We start from the raw sequence: 17,049 nt of genomic DNA on the forward strand, positions 1-17,049 counted from the left end.
ACCTTAACAAAATCATGCAACCATTGATTATTGCACCGGGTTAATTGTGACTATTCAGTAGTTTTACCACGTTACAATCTTTATTCAACGTATTTACAAGGATATATGTACACTGTCATTACAAAAGTTGCGTTAGTGTTAACTACCGACTATAGAATTTGATATTTTAACAAAACTGTATAGTACCACATTCGCGCTGCATTCATACTGTTTCTCTAGCTAATAATGATATAACATACTTGTGCCTGAAACGCGTGAGCTCCTCTGCGACAACGAGAAGAACGCGCCTCGAAAATAATATAGTCGAATCAAAAATTTCTCATATGTTATAGGAATATGACTTATTATATACACGATCCTCAATAAGTCCCGGTACGATACGATAAGATCCTCCATTATCAATTTCGTACAGACGATGTATCAGTTATTATTGTCGCCGGCGCTTTACTCGCCCGGAGTATTTGTAATCGTCGCGTAAACCCTGTTTCGTAAATTCTACTCCTAGCGTGCCTCCATTACAAATTAAATAGATCATTCATTTATATTATCTACGATTAAATAACAGTTAATGACAACCCTGTCTCCAGATAAGATGGCGACGGAGACGGCGATATAACGTTAAAAATAACGCAAGCATTAAAACAACTATAACCTCAGCCAATATTACACGCAAAGTGTTAAACCCGATTGGCGAATAAAAATGCGCACGTTAAATACGTCTAATTAGAAATGGCACAAGAAATTCGTACTTCCAATAACAAAATGCCGTCAATTTCAAAGTCCCTGCGTGTAGCACCGACATTTTCGAATCTTCAGGACATCAGGCTCCTATTAGTAGGTACGTATAACACGTATCTATACATATAGATACATCCATAACTCGATTTTCAAAATTTTTTAAATACATTCGTATTCGAACGCCCGTCAATCAGTGACAGCCACAACTCTTCACGACCATATTTTTGTACTTCTTAAGAATGACGTTGCTCTCATCGAGGAAGTAGAGAACGGATATCGCTGATAATTTTGTAGGAGCGCAACAAGGCTTGGGAACTTTGCCTGGACTGACAAGATGGACAAGAGTCTGTACGATGGCATGATTAGTTGCATTCATATGAGCATTCAATGGGAAGTTGCATTCGCCGCTGCAGTAATATGCGTCGTAGCCATCAGGCGCTATAATCCAGTCCTGAAAGATAAATATTCATTAATTAAACCTGCCCGTCTGACATACACCGATCTTCTTGATTAGCAACGAGCTAGTTGAATATAATAATCTCAAAGACATGACACCTCACAGAAGAATATGGAATTTGGGTAGAATAACAAAACAACCAAAACTATCCAACATTCATTACCTGCCACTTGAGATCCTTGAAGCTTACGTAGAGCGTCTGAATCTTGCAAGTCCTGGAGCTGTACTGGATGGCAGGATCTGTACAGCAAGAAACAATGACAATACAACCGGATGACAGCACGTAAGATATCCTAACGCTATCGATCATCAAATAACAAGACTCAATACCTGTGTATGGATTACTGCGATAATCCAAACTGGATGACTCGCTCTTCTTCCGTCTCCTGGCGTCGCGCTTCTGTCTCACCTTAGCTTCACGTATACCGGAACTCTTGAAGAAGCCGACCATGAAGGGTTGCCTATCGGCATCGCCACGTGAGCCAACGATACCAATGTCCTCCGGTCGCATTTCATGCACTGTAAACAAATCAGGTCAGCCCATCAAAGAACAATAAATCCACAACGAGGAACAAAACAAGACAGAGTCAATATAAGCGGCAACAAATATATATAATTGACAGGAGTCAAAAATTAATGGTAAACAGCTCGTAGGCACGCCAGCCGCCAAACATAATTATCCTCTTACATAGTATATATAAATATGCTTATGTTTATTAGAACGGCCTGTCTCCTGTCGCGTGGGATTATTTATAGCCAACCTTCATGAATATTAACTATTTAAGAATCCCATTGCCCCGTAGAGGTAAACAGAGTCAGGAACGTACGAAATGGCATACGTAGGAAGAGAGAGAGAAAGAAAGGAAGAGAAAAAAAAAGGAAACTGGACTCGTTGCTAGCTGTCAAGCCGTTCACTTCGCAATATATGTAAGCGACGAGCGGCCCTGGTTGAAAACCACGCACACCCTGTTATTACATATCGGCAGGCGAGAGAAAAAGAATCTCGTCATAATATATTACACTTTCATACATTAATATATATCCAATTACATAAGTTCGCTGTTACAATACAAACAAGGAGTAAGACTAGTTTCGTTCTGATCTCTGTATCCTCCGTGCTTTATTATTATTATACCTGTATGTACGTTGCCATGGAAATCAACAAAGACAAAAGTCCCAACGATTATTACCCGGCATTCCTGCATCGCAATTGTACAGCAGCAGTGCACAAGTTATGGCACTGATGAATGAAAAGAGCTTGTGGAATGCATAAACAATTTACCCATCTGGTTACAGATGCGGATATGCAGATGCATCTTCTCGCTGGAATTATCTATTCCAGGATCGGTCGTCCATGCAAAACGATCGTACGGGTTGCGAATCGTCGAGTTTGAGAAAGCTAGTAAATTGGCCGGGAGGAATGTGCATTTGCTGTGATTGCAGACACCTGCTTCTGCACTTTGTCCAAGTGCACTGCCTGCTATTCCCGAGTATTGGGAATGCACCGGTGCACTCCGTGCATGTATCGCTTTATATATCAGAATATTACGCGCGTATTGCGTGCGAAATAATGATCAGTGTAAACTGCAATTTCTAATCGCTTCGTATACTCAAATACGGGCGTGTAAAGTATATCTTAAAAAAAATGTGCGTTTCGTAAAATAATCGCAACGCAAAGTGGCAGTGCGAGTTAATATATATATATATATAATGATCATATGATATTATATACATATATAAGGTATGTAGCTGCGATCTTGTGTTTTATATTGAATGATCAAAGGTAAACCGGTTGTCCGGAGAGGACAGGAGAGAGGCTCTGTGAGAGGAAGGAAGGTAAAGAGAAAGAGAGAGAGAGAGAGAGAGAGAGAGAGAGAGAGAGGAGAGAGTAGAGCTTATAATGTTGCATGAGAGTAAAAGAGAGATTGAGAACGAGAGAAATCCACGAGGGGAAGCGCGAAGGGAGAGGAGAGACGCAAGCAACAAAATAATCTAGGCGCGGCAAACAACAAACTACGCGCACGCCTAGAATCGCATTGCGCATGCGCAGATAATGTATCTAGCTTCTTGAATATCTCGAAATACTATTACGTTATACGCAATAACAATAAGTTCTCTGGCTTGTCGCTAAACTCGATAATAACAACTTATTCATTAAGAAATCTCAGGACTAATTGATAAATCAACCAATCGACACCTTTCGACGTTCCCGATCCACAATTTTCTATGCTCCCATGTACACTACGATGTATCATAAAAAGCCTATTATATACAGATGAGAAGGACGTGTGAGATAATTTCCTTTTTTTTAAGGCAATCATTCTCCTCGATTCCCATGAAACGTTTCAATCCCACGGGGGTACCTGGGGATCGTCTACGAGCGTCCATGCCGTATATCCATCCCATGGAATATTGGCCCTGTGGATGACCCAGTCCTTTAGGAACAGTAGAGGATCGTTCGTTATCGTCGTAGATTTAATCTGGCAGGCTACCGCATTCCCGGGTTAAAATGTACGACATTCTACGGGTTGTCCACGGGCGGTTAACAGTAATAAAAATCGCCGATCTCTTCCATATACTGTAACTCCGTGAGAAGGGGCAACAGGTGTAGTCGGTCTTATCTTTCAGATCGGATCCATCCGCAGCATCTTCCTCAGAGCGTAGCTACCAGGCCTAGAAGACTAGGAGGACCTCATCTTGGATTCGGTGGCAGAATTCGATTCAGGTGCGTCCTTATCCTACAATCTCGGTTTCTGACCTTCCTCCTTTGCTTCCTCACTCGTCTATCCCACTTTTGCCCCCCCCCCCCTTTGCCCATATCCTTCTCTTCCGTCTTCCACTCCTTCTCCTCCTCTTCTTCTTTTCTGATTCTTCCTCTTCCTCACTCGTTCCTCCTTACCCGATCCCACGCACGCACGTCTCCTGGGTATAGGAAGACAAGACGACGCCACTTCTTGCCCTCTCGTGGATGATGTATTCGTAAATCTAGCGAAGTATTTGAACGCAGCTCGAAATCCGTGACACATAAAATAAATTCACAATACGAAATGTTACTCCTTTTACCACAATAATACCATAAGACACTGATCACGGTCATACTTTACCCATTTTCATAAATCAATATCAGCCGCCTCGTACGTTCAATCCACAAATACAATTCTCAAAGTCCCAAGTCACCCACAATCATTCCATATGATCATCCCAACAGCATCCCTTCTTCTCCATCTACGTCCAACTTCACTTGCACCATCCCGCATCGCGTCAACTGTTGATCGTATCCTTCACTAGTTGGGAATACATCCAATCGTACGTGTGACGAAGAGTGCTTTTCAGCATGGGTGTGAGAGCCAGGAACAGGTGTACTGGCCGGAGAGCATATATATCCGAGGAGCAGCATCGAAAGCCAGGTGTACAAGAAACGCCGGGAATCTACCGCGTCGAACTTCTGACCCCGAAGCGTTTATTAGCCACGAGCTATTGCTCAACGGCATATATATATATATATATATATATATATATATATATATATATATATATATATATATATATATATATATATATATATATATATATATATATATATATATATATATATATATATATATATATATATATATATATATATATATATATATATATATATATATATATATATATATATATATATATATATATATATATATATATATATATATATATCCTCTCATACATATAGGTATCTACATAAGAACGCTTGGGATCTCTTATATGCACGTTAAAGGCATAGTAGGTAAGCGCGTGTCCTGGCTTATACATTCCCATAGCCAAGGGCCAGAAGCTAGGCAACTTTATCTTCATTCTTTATGGGGGTCTAACCATGGCGACCAGTGTCCTCCTTCATTCTGTAGGTAGAACACACCGACGACGAGTCCAGTTAGATTTTCTTCTTTTTCTTCCTCGCAGGGATTCTCACTTTTGACTTTTTATCCTTTCCTCTTCACGATCGTCCGACTAATATAGAGAATTCAATTACGCTGATTAACATTGTAATTACTTCATGTATTAACCTTGGGCACTAACACTCATTGAAATTATTGTCTTCGCTCTACTTACTTTATGGTTACCACATTTTCTGCCTGCAGATATCTTTATCGCGCGTGAAGGCTTTCTGGCAATTTTATCAAAGGTCAGGTGTGACGTGGTCATTGTGGAATTTAGGAAAGCGTCTTCGCAGCTTTGCGATTGGATATTCAGAATGCTGGCTAGGTGCGGACTCCTCTTTGTAGATGATCTTCGCACTGGTGTATATTATTGTACGGGTATGGTTAGATGGCTTCTTTGAGGAAATTCAGTCGAGATATTCAATCGTCTGTATTATTCGCCGTGTCGAATTCTTCGACGAAACTACAGGACCTACCCAGTACGTTACGTACGTTACCTCAAGTACGATTATATATACAGACTGCTGAGGTCGAGTCGAGCTAAACTTAGAAATCGATCCCAATGATCTTCGCCACGTATGGTTCATGTAAACCAATCTTGATATTCCAAATATTCGATCCTGAACACGTTACCAGGTACCAGAGCTGGTACCAATGTTAATTTCTAATTTAAAAAATCATTAAAAATCAGATACTAACCCGAACGATCTGCAGGATGAACCGAAAGATAAAGTCCACGATTACCATCGGGATTGTTGACCCAATGTTGAAGAGGTTCACTGACATTCAACGTCAACCATCCCTCGTGTCCGGTGGTTGTGTTCACGGAATCCACATATTGTAATTCTCGTTCCCTAAAAAAAAATAAAATAATAAGAAAAAAAAAATAGTAAAATCAAACCGTAATATCCAATGTAAAAAATTCAAAGATAAACAGGATTATAATTTCTTATGCAATATCAATCTAGCACGTGATATGTCCCAGGCATTGAGTAATAATTATCTACATCCAACCAGACACTCCCCAGTGAATAATGAGTAACCGTAGAACAATTCTCACCTGACTCAAGATCTGGGATGCATTCTGATGCTGAGGATCCACGTGATGCCAATAAGAATTAAAATGCGTATATAAATTCTAGACAATGGTTACTCTCTGTTATGGTGCCTGTTTAGATTCTATGGGCTGATGTCTGTGTTATTGTACATATGTCTATACTCTGTTACTACTAAGACTCTACAGTCGGGACGCTGCGAACGATGTACGTGAAGTTGTCATCGGGTCTGTTTTTGGCCTTGTGACTTTTGACACGATGAAATTCAGGATTCTTCGTCAAGAACGAGTATACGGTATGCGTCACGCTTTTGACGGAAGACGCGCGCGTGCGTAAGTGCGTAGGCTAAATAATGCCCGAGTTCTGGTGAGCATGCGACTAATGACGTCCCCTTGGCTAATTTACCTCAATTTACGGAATAGCGTTTCCTGCCGGACACGGACCCGGTCCCCCTAGTACGACGTCAGGTCGTAGTACGCGCGTACCCAAGAAATAAGAGTTTACCGCCGGAGACAATTTGGCGTGTAAAATTGGAGTTAAAAAATAATTCCCTATACATAAGACAATAATGGTAACAGGGATTGTGGGGACCCAGCTCGACCCTGAGGTATAGCATCCTGGAACTCACAGGTAGAACAAATACCTGGCATTTCTCAGGGAACTAAGGACCGCCTAATTAGGGACACAATGACGATGTCAAAACTACGGGCGAGGCTAATTTTCGAAAAATTCGAAATTGGCCCCCTTACACCCACCACTGCTCGGGAGTACCGTTTTCTCCTTGTGCCTTATGGGAATATGGAGTCAGCTGCCATTTTCATGTCTAACCATAGGTTGTGCAAGGTTAAAATTGTTTCATGGGATAATTCCCTCAGTTCTTGGAATCGTTAAAAAATTTTTTTTACAAAAAAAAAAGATTGTCTTAGCTATTAGAAAACTAAAATACTCAGATCCCTGGTCATTAGTTTCACACGGATTTCCTTTTTTTACCTACTTCAACCAAATTCTCCTTGTTTTCATATATTTTCGTAAAAGTCTTCATGAAAAACTGAAAAATCTGAAAAAACTGAGGAAGGTCGTTCCCGCGCACAGCTGTGTATATCACGATATAAGCAATAAGACTTCTAGAAACTCTAAATTCCAGCAGAGTCATAACTGAAAGCACCTATATCAAATCCCCCGCTACGATAAAGCCTCACTTACTTTTAATAGCACAAGATTCCGCGTAATTCGCCAAACCATTCGAATCCGCCACAAATAGCTAGAGGCTCAAACTCTTAAACAGGATCTTGATTTTAGGTCTAGAAGCACCAAGAGCAGCTGACGAAAGCGGTCCGACTTACCAAAGAGACAGAAAATTCCCACGACTCTTCGACTGATAATAAAACAAACATCGATCACTGATAAATATTAAAAGGATTTAATAGATCGTCCAGAATCTCAACCAAGAGCAAACCTGACTAACCGAAAGCCTTTGAGCTTATCGAAAGAGCCTTTCTCCATGAGATGACACATCCGATAACCTAACCTAACGAAATAACCAATATACTAAGTTATCCTCACCCATCCTCTGTGCGTAGAACGCGATAAGCCGTTATCATATAAGATCCACGATTTCGATGGTTCTTGATGTCTGAACTCTGATACAGCCTTAACTCAGCGCCGATTATGTGTTCACCAGGAGGCACTTCCGACACGTCGAACCAGAGTCTCTTTCCACGTTCGTGCCTGACACCGGCCACGTGGTGATCTGAAACCAAAAAGAATATTACCACGTGTATAAACATCCACAAACCTTATCATTAAGTCACGAAACAAAGGAAAACAAGTCATGATCGATGACTGATACGTGATCGGTAGCTCTCACGTACGTCAACCCATTTAAGGCGTGTGGAGAGATTGAACACGGCGATTTGACCAAAACGTGACGGGCGTTCACGACCAGGCAAACCAGCCATTAAATCAAAGAAAAGTTCAATCGCTTCGCCACGTAAAATAATTCATCTTAATGCTAGAACAGAGATCACTGTATGTATATACAAAAAAAAAATTTGTCAAAAATGAAAAAAAATCCGTCGACAAAGATGAATAAAAAAAAAAAATAATTAATACAAAAAAAAACGGTGTCGCAATAGTAAATAAGAAACGAGATAAATAAATGATAATATATACACACGATCGAATCCTGTTAACAGACTCCATTATATCCATCCAACCAACTGGATTAATACAGCCCTCTAATCGTCCCACCATAAATGAAACGTATAACGAGCCGTGGACAATTCGCAGCGTGAAATCATCCTTTTTTAAAAGCACCTGTATCCTTCGGGCCTTAAGGCCCCATGACTACCACCACCAGCGGACCAAACTCTATATCTTCCTCTTAAGCGAGGGGTAAGTATGTAGTAAAAGTTTCACAGTGTCTACCCTGAGATAACTTGGAGCATATAGAAAGTCCTCTCCTAGTAAAAGTATCTAGGTACATATATATATACGTATACCCATACACAAAAAGACAGGTACATGCCTATAGTACGTACACCGTAGTTCCTTCTCAAATCCTGCAGATCCCATGAGCTCCCAGGAGGCTAAGTAATGCCTAATGTTCCCGGGGGATAAGGGCATAAAAATTTGTTTTGTTTTTTCGGACGGCCGCATTCCAACGGCACCTGATTGCCACGAGCGAGAGCGGAACCCCACTCGGGGTGGTCCGAATAGCTTGGGACGATCCTGGGGCCCCCGATGCTCTTGCTCACCGGAGAGCCAGAAGAAGAAGAGGAGTAGAGTTTTGTTTTTTACTCCCTTCCTATACGGTCTCATACCATATACCTCCCTCACAGAACCCTCTCTATACTGTATACACGGAGGAGGATACTCCAGTGACGTATATATACGCTCTTACGGGTCCACAAATACAGACTCCATTGGAAACAGTCTCTTCTTAGCTGATCTTCTCATCTTCGTTACTCCTCGTGGGTACCACCCTCCCTAGAAGCTGGGACCCCCGTGAGAAGGCTGATGGAGGGGGAAGAATGAGTGAGTGAGCGAGAGAGAGAGAGAGAAAGAGAGAGAGAGAGAGAGAGAGAAAGAGAGAGAGAGAAAAGGAGAAACAAAAAAAAGAAGAAGGAAATGCGCCCGCGGCGAACGCGCGGGCCCCCAAGTTGAGACATTTTTACCTGGGATAGGGTACCACGGCCTGACTCCACGGGAAAGAGAGATATTGACTCATCTCTCTATCCTCCTGGTACTTCTTCTTCTTCTTCCTCTTAAACCTTCCTCCTCGTACTCCTGGGAACTGAGGGACCCACCCGGTGAAACTTTCTGGTAATATATGGACCGCGCTCTGGTACTCACGTCTGTACAACTGTCCGGACTGTGGATAGATTCTTAGATGGATAGATAAATAAATGGATGGCTTTCGTTGGGTGATATATATATATATATATATTCACTATGGGTGGCACAGTTGGTACCCATGCAAACTAGGGAACTTAATAGAATTTGGCAAAATAGCTCAATTTTCATATTCACGGCTACACTGATGGTCTTCAGTAGTTTTTTAACCTGCAATATTTTTCCCTCTCACTGAATCACCATGTTCAACATCTGTCACTCTTGCCGCAACCGTGTCAGACGTGATATAAACTGTCGAAGAAAAATATTTAGACGTTTAAACCAATTTTGTTTTTCCCCTATACTTTGCCTAGGGATTTTTGACGTTTACTAACTAGATCGGCGTGGACCTAGATACCGCGCGACCTTCCGTCGCGTATGCATTGCGCAATTGTAAATACACATACCAGGAAGAGCATTCTCAAACGAACAAGAGTCAACTGATCGGAATAACAATGTATAAGGTTTAATGAAAATAATGTCGATACACTCGAGATAAAGAAAGCAGAAGCCCATCTTCTTTCAATCGCTTACCATCAGTATCGACCAGCTGGGATCACGGTAAGTCATACCAAAAGATTTCGTCGAAATTCGCACAGACGATGGTCATAAATTGCACATGCTGTATACTCGGCCAATCAATTAACTCTCGTTGGGCATGGTAGGCACACGTAATAGCGATTTAATTTATGTCCGTTTTTATCGAACGACAGAGTTCCCAGTACTGGGTTGGGTACATGTCGAATAAGTTATGGTTATAGGTATTAATTTATATGCATGCCGCACGGCATAACACACATCCGAGCCTAGAACGTTCTCGCTTGTAAGGAAAAAAAAAAAAACCCAAGAGGTGGAAGAAGAAGAAGAAGAAGAAGAGGTAAAGGAGATATAAAGTGAGTCGAAGCTGCGGAGAAAATAAAAAGGGTGAAGAAAAGAAATGAGACGCGAGTATACGTGTATGTGTATATATATACGCACATAAGAACATGAATTTCTTAGAATACGAGTCACACTTCTTGCGCATTGATTCAGGAACTGTATAATAAATTGCGCTTATTTTTCTTTTTCCTAATTTATACATTTTTCAGTATGGGCTAGTGATGACTGTACCTTCCTCGCGGAGCTGAGAGGTAACTGGCCCAAAAGGACCCAACAACCTGGCACGCCGTTACTACAGGCGCCATTGTAAAATCCTTTGTGAGACATGAGAAATGAGAAAATCATTAGCCCAGGGCACTTTTACATAGAGATTAGTAAATTGAAGTAAGTGTACGTTTCTATGGTTCTTCCTTGGCGCATTGTATATACGGTTGTTGATATTGATGTTTATTTTCCTTCCTGGTTATGTGACAAGAAAGAATTCAGCAATTTTTCCATATTCCCTTGAGACTTCTTACTGCTGCACTCAGTAGTCTGCGCGTACACTATTCTTTCAAATGATGCATCAAAAGGTTACTTTAAGTGCAGATTTGTTTCTACAGAGAATGGCAGTGTATGGCGACTTAAAATAAAAATCACAACAACCAGTGATTATGGCGTCGCAAGAGGAAGTTTACAGAGAGTCATTGTAAAGATACGTGCCACTTTCATTAATACTGTACATCAACTACACAGAGTCGTACAAAGATACGTGCTGTGCGTATCGGCCTTGCGATAGGTCATATCGTTCATTGGAAACCCGCGAAAGCATCATTCATTGACAGCGAAACAAGAGGAGCCATAGAAAAGAGTATCTTGGAAATACGTATACATAAATGATTCGAGTGAGGTTGAATCATCGGTGTTCACGTTAGAATCGGCAAGTAAAAAGAGGTGCAAGAAAATGCAAAAATAAAGAAGAAAATCGTATTGAGCGATGGTAACATGTAAACAAGTGGTAAACAACGTAAATATAAACGTGGATCACTCACTATGCGCCGCAAACGACATGATGACATCGCTCTGGTCGATGGCCCTGAGATCCTGGCCAGTGAGGTCGAACTCTCCGGACGTCTGGGTGTGCAGGGTGACCGGTTTTTCCTCGTCCTCGCCAAGAGTATTCTTGTAGATATCCAAGAGGAACTTGGGTGCTGATCTCTTGACTTGAGGCACCTTGCCGCCAGTGTTCCTGGGTCTGTCTGGTAGTCCAAGAAGATTGAGTATTTCGTGCTCCACTTCGCGCTTTTCACGCTGGGTAACAACCCTGTGAACGACTGTCTGATCGAGGCCATTGTCCACGTAGAGTCCACTGAGCCGTTGGCCATCGGTCAGGGTGAGTAGCTGCCCGACAAGGAGTACGAGAAACAAACGTGGACTCCAGGAAGTAAACGTGGAGTAAGAGGTCGAGGAAGTGGAAGCTGAATAGGAGGAAGACGTTGACACGTGTACCGGAATACGCAGATCCATTCCGCTCTTAGAAACCATCTCTTGCTAACTTCCTTCCCAAGTTTGGCACTTGTTTATTTATATTCTCCGAGTGTTACGCTTATTTTTTATTTCCTCTTTCATATATGATTTGCTTACTATTCCTTTTTTTCTTCCCTCTCTCAATTGTCTTTGCTACACCGCAACCACCTCGGGGCGGAAGACTCCCTGGAAAGTCGTCCTCGTCGCGATGAGTGTCCCCGGTATGCCGCCGGTGCCGCCCGGTTCTGTCCACCACTGACTAACTACTCGGTGACCACTGCGGGTCTGCAATGCCAGTGCGAGTCTGTTTGTCTGGCCCGATCGCCCATACCTACACCTCTGTACAGTTCCTCACGAGGCCTCACCACCGCCTCCCAGGACCGTACCAAGCGAACCTTGTTACCCATCCTCTTCGAACGAGCGCACCTTGTGCAATCCCATTTTTTCAACACTTCATCATAATGTTGATAGTCCATATTAGTTACCTCTATTCCATATTCAGTTCCATGTCTTATGGCAGTTCCATATTCATTTACTTAATATAAATTCACAATCAGTTCTTGCGCTTCTGTATACCATTGCTTTTGACATCTGAAAACAGTAATACCATAAATACCAAACAATATTCTGTACAAGTTTGTTATTAAATAGTTTAGCCAATGTTTCATAGCTTTTGTAGCTGTGATCTTGTACTTCTCTACACTGCTACAGCTATCATGATTGATGGTTGCTAAAAGTAGAAAAATTGTATTCATCATTATCGGCGCCGTTTTCTATCAATGGATTTTTCCAGAAGGAACAGAATTCATTTATTTTCATGTTATACTGTGCTACAATGTATAACAGAGTTACAATAGCCTCGTAGAAGATGCAGGTAAGAATAACACCTGGGATACCTTCCTGAGCGAAAACGGGCGTCTGCCAGTTCGTTCGTTTGTTTTGATATTGGATATCCTGACAATTGAGGGAAGTTCTACGTCGACTGTAAGGAAGCGAAGGTGAGATCGTATCCTCGTTTTATGTAATCCGAGCGTCAACTTTCATTTTGTCAAGAGCCTCTGGGTCGTGCGCGTTATACCAATAGTATATATACATAAAGTGGATACAATACTATAGCCTGAGAAAAAAAAGAGACAGTCAGATAATACTGCGCGGTGACTTACGACGTGTCGTAAAAAAAATCCGACTGAACATCGTTAAATGTCTAACTGAAGAATCATTCAAGTATTGTTACAGTGCCCCTGCAGTACCGCCACCCGAATTCACCGCGTTCAGCTACGTCCCTGGGGCATAGAGATAGGACCGCCCCTGCCGAAGAGGTAGGCGTACACCGTTTCTGCTCTAAAGTGGCGCAAACGACCAGGGCTGGTGAACATAACTACCGTGCGACGAAGAAGTTCCTCCCCACGTAGTGATAGACGATGATCTACGACACATGAAACACAACACAGATCAGAATTCATTGTGGTATCAGGTGCGATTAGTCAAGAAATGAATTTTACCTTTCATTGACTCTATTGATACAGACTTCAGACCATTTTCTTTCTTTTCTTTAATTTGAATACGGTGAAAGGCGCGCTGAAAAAAGGTGTCATTAATTATTTTCAAAATGCATGTTTATACAGCATTGACCAGGATGTTATGGTGAAAGTGAATCGGACTCTCGTATTGGTAACCTGGGTGGAATTCGATGCACCGTGTGGAACCCGGATAAAGAGGAATAAAAAGGCAATTGCCAAGGAGCACGGTACAAAGTGCGTTCTTGGTTCTGATAAAATGCCTAAGATGGACGTATGGAAGGAGGATGAGTAAATTAATAAAAAGTGGTGAGCGTAGAACGGGTTGGTAAGTTGGAAAAAAAATCCTAGTAACTTGTGTAAGAATGAAAAGAGAATTTTCATAATTAATGAGACTACGAAGATGAAGTAAAAGAAAGTCAGGTCGTTCTACAGCCCTGGTGGACGGGCATCATCGCGTAGCTACCCAGGAGGACTCGCGAGGAAGAGAAGACAGACAGATAGGCAGCCAAGCAGGCGTGCTCGCGCGCGCATGGACCAAGATAATAAATAAAGTAAATAGAGGATGTATATAGGAGGTAAATAAATAAATAAAAGAAAAATTCACAGAGCAGATCAGTGGGGATGAGATACGGAGTTGAAGGAGGAGCAAATTCTCTTGGTCGGAACGAGAATCTTGCCTGGAGAAAATAAAGAATGGAACAAGAGAATAAGAGAGAGATAGGGATAGAGAGAAGATACTGATAAGTATATGTACATGTGTGTGATGTGCGCGCGCGTTCTACATGATCTCTGTTTGCCTTGATTTCTTGGTGGGGCCCGGCTGGCTCTCTCTGTTGGCCAGGTCGGTGCCAGGGAGTCTACCGATACCAGCTGTGCACCGGTAGACTGCTTGCCTCTGGCACTCGCGCCGGTCGGGACCCTGGGACCGGTTATACTTGACCCAGCGGTTTATACTCGCACACGGGAGACCGGATCGGACCGCTACCGAAACACCAGGCCGCCCCGATCCTGATGCCGATGCAGTCGTCTCGACACCTTTATTTCTATTTTCAATTCCACTTTTTTATCTTTATTTTTACATACAAAGAACTTAACGACCTCTTTGTCGAACCTTCCCGGGGGGTTCCCCGTTCAAATAAAATCAAACGAGATAGTCCTGTCTTGCGGTATGGTCTAACTTATTTATTAAGGTAATTCATATAGTGTCAGATACGTATACTAAGTATAATTAGAAATGTAGGAATTTCTATTAAATTCTTCTATATTTCTTCATCCAGTATTTACAAGTTATGTATGTAATAAGAATGGAATTTTTTGGGTTATCAGTTTGTTAATGGATATTCATTTTTCATTAGACGAATAGAGATAGATTATTACGTAATGAATAAAATATTCTTATCGCTTGTAAGGAGCCGTGTGAATGATCCCAAGGGTTCATTCATCGTTTTATTCATACAGAATATAACAGGAAGAGTCAAAGCCTTCAAAGGGTGTAGGGACTTCTTGAGGGAAGTTAACAGCAAGCTGTTAATAGTATGTGAGGATCCTGTACAAATATAATCAAACGAGAGGCAAGTTTGCCCACTTGAAAAGGACAAATAAACAGACGAGCCCCCTCGAGGATTTTTTCAATGTGAAAAACATTTAACTGACCTCTCTATAAGATAGGCGCATTCCTTTAGGGTAGATTAATTGAGAGTATAATAAACAATGACTTCAAACCTTGTTCGTAGCTGGATAGTATTGGAAAGGATGCATGGTGACTTGAATGTAAGAATGGCATTCTATTTAACTGGGAACGTTAAGAGTTCATTCTTATGATAAAATAAAAAGTATTTAAGATTATTTACAAAGATCAGGAATAGCATTGTCATACATGACACAATAGATCAATGTTATTCTGTTTAAGAATAGTATTCTGTCATTCGTATTGTTAATGTCAGTTTTTACTTCACATATTTTTCCATAAATTTACGATGAAACTCGCTTCTCAGAGAGTCGTTTATAAAGACATCCTGCTTCTTCTTTGGCTCAGAACGCGCACAGTTCTTGAAGACAACGTCATCATCCCATCTTCTTCTGACCTTCATGTCAGTGCGAGTAGTCTGGGAAGAATAATTCAGTAAAGGATTTCCAGAGAGAATATTCTCCATCCTTATTCTTTCCTCTTCTTGTTTCTTTTCCATGTCCTGTTATATCAAATATCAAGAGTTACAATATATTCAGAAATTCTATAACACTGTCATATTATAAATGTATAACATACTCTTTTTGCTTGATCTGCTGCTCGTTCTTTCTTGATTCTTTCTAGCTCCGCAAAGATTGCAGCACTATCATCATCTTCACTGTCTGAATCTGATTCATCTTCGTCAAGAGGATCATCAGCATCCAAGCTAGCGGCAGGAACTTGATCCAATTTCTGTCTCTTGGAACTAGGTGGCAAAGCTTCTCTGGCGATTTCAATCATGCGCCTATTAGAGGATTTGTCCTTCTCTCGCTCACGCTCTTCCAATTCCTTACGGAAATCACGGTTGCGCAGTTCCTCAATAGTTCCCTGACCATGTTCACTATACAAAAGAGAATATTCATCATAAAGAAGTATAGGTTATGTTACCTATTTTCATAAATATATAGATCCAAATATCAAACGCATACATACAAATAATAATAAACAAAACTATTAATATCGACGACTATTTAATAAGTATCTTACCGATATTTTAACTTTGTATGCGAAGGTAAATCGCGACTACTATATTGTTTTGATATAGCACTCAAATCTTTTTCACCACGTCCTTGTCCTCCACGGGCTGGTTCGAATGTTGGCCTCGCTGCGGTAGTCATTTTTGACTTGGATAATTTTATTCAAAGAAATATACACCTGTTTGCAGCAAAATATATTTATACTGTTTTCAATCAAATTTTACGCTTCTCTTCACTGAGTTATAGTTGCACTCTCCAACTGTTCACAGCTATGTGTCTTTCTTTTTCCTTATTGGTCGGTTTGCTGCGCGTCCTACGCCAGCGCCATCTATAATGTTATCAAAGAATTTCATAAGATACAAGAATTTTCGCGGAAATGTTATTCCATGTGATATTTATTCTTGTTTTCAATATGTAATCACACAATTTTCAAGAAAATATATATTTTTTCTCTAAGAGAATCATAAAATATATAAAATACAAACTTTTAACTATAAAAATATTTAATGGTACATTGTTGACGCTACTGATTTTTTGTAATAACCATGCGACACAAGTAGCGCGGTTTCTTTTCAAAATTATATTATTTGCAGACTATAAATAAATAACAAATATAATAAAAAAGTTATCAGTTATCCCAAGTTATCCCTTCGAATGAAGGGATGCTGGAGAGAGTACTCTCTATTTTCACATTCTATTTCATTCCATCTGATTCTGATACTTCGTTCAATAGTTGACAACTAATTGAAACTGATGACAGCAGACGGCATGTACAATAGTTACCACCTGTCTATGTTCCACCCCCTGTATCATACACGTGCAAAGTTACTTCATCATTGGTATAAAGTAGCATATACATTTTTTCTAAAGGGGTTTCC

At 40.9% G+C, this 17,049-nt stretch overlaps 2 protein-coding genes and 2 long non-coding RNA genes across 4 annotated transcripts; 2 read left to right on the forward strand and 2 right to left on the reverse strand.

Moving 5' to 3' along the window:
* Window positions 1-58: 58 nt before the first annotated feature.
* Window positions 59-12,240, reverse strand: LOC107273515 (protein 60A). The gene is made up of 6 exons (XM_015751788.2): window positions 11,474-12,240; window positions 7,734-7,920; window positions 5,815-5,969; window positions 1,526-1,714; window positions 1,359-1,435; window positions 59-1,189 (listed from the first exon to the last, which is right to left on the reverse strand). Exons 1-6 carry the CDS (start codon window positions 11,964-11,966, stop codon window positions 929-931), a joined length of 1,362 nt encoding a protein of 453 aa, XP_015607274.1. The 5' UTR covers window positions 11,967-12,240; the 3' UTR covers window positions 59-928.
* LOC112495205 lies at window positions 8,306-11,460 on the forward strand. The gene is made up of 3 exons (XR_003061553.1): window positions 8,306-10,124; window positions 10,652-10,826; window positions 11,045-11,460. It is a non-coding gene; the product is annotated as an uncharacterized LOC112495205 (long non-coding RNA).
* A 186-nt stretch (window positions 12,241-12,426) lies between the features above and the next one.
* LOC112495204 lies at window positions 12,427-14,500 on the forward strand. Its single transcript, XR_003061552.1, has 3 exons — window positions 12,427-13,422; window positions 13,574-13,793; window positions 13,901-14,500. It is a non-coding gene; the product is annotated as an uncharacterized LOC112495204 (long non-coding RNA).
* A 215-nt stretch (window positions 14,501-14,715) lies between these two features.
* On the reverse strand, window positions 14,716-16,456 carry LOC107273516 (protein CWC15 homolog B). The gene is made up of 3 exons (XM_015751790.2): window positions 16,182-16,456; window positions 15,735-16,035; window positions 14,716-15,657 (listed from the first exon to the last, which is right to left on the reverse strand). Exons 1-3 carry the CDS (start codon window positions 16,310-16,312, stop codon window positions 15,415-15,417), a joined length of 675 nt encoding a protein of 224 aa, XP_015607276.1. The 5' UTR covers window positions 16,313-16,456; the 3' UTR covers window positions 14,716-15,414.
* Window positions 16,457-17,049: the final 593 nt, after the last annotated feature.

This window comes from Cephus cinctus, unplaced genomic scaffold, assembly GCF_000341935.2.
Source record: "Cephus cinctus unplaced genomic scaffold, Ccin1 Ccin1_scaffold1708, whole genome shotgun sequence".
NCBI classification, from domain to species: domain Eukaryota; kingdom Metazoa; phylum Arthropoda; class Insecta; order Hymenoptera; family Cephidae; genus Cephus; species Cephus cinctus.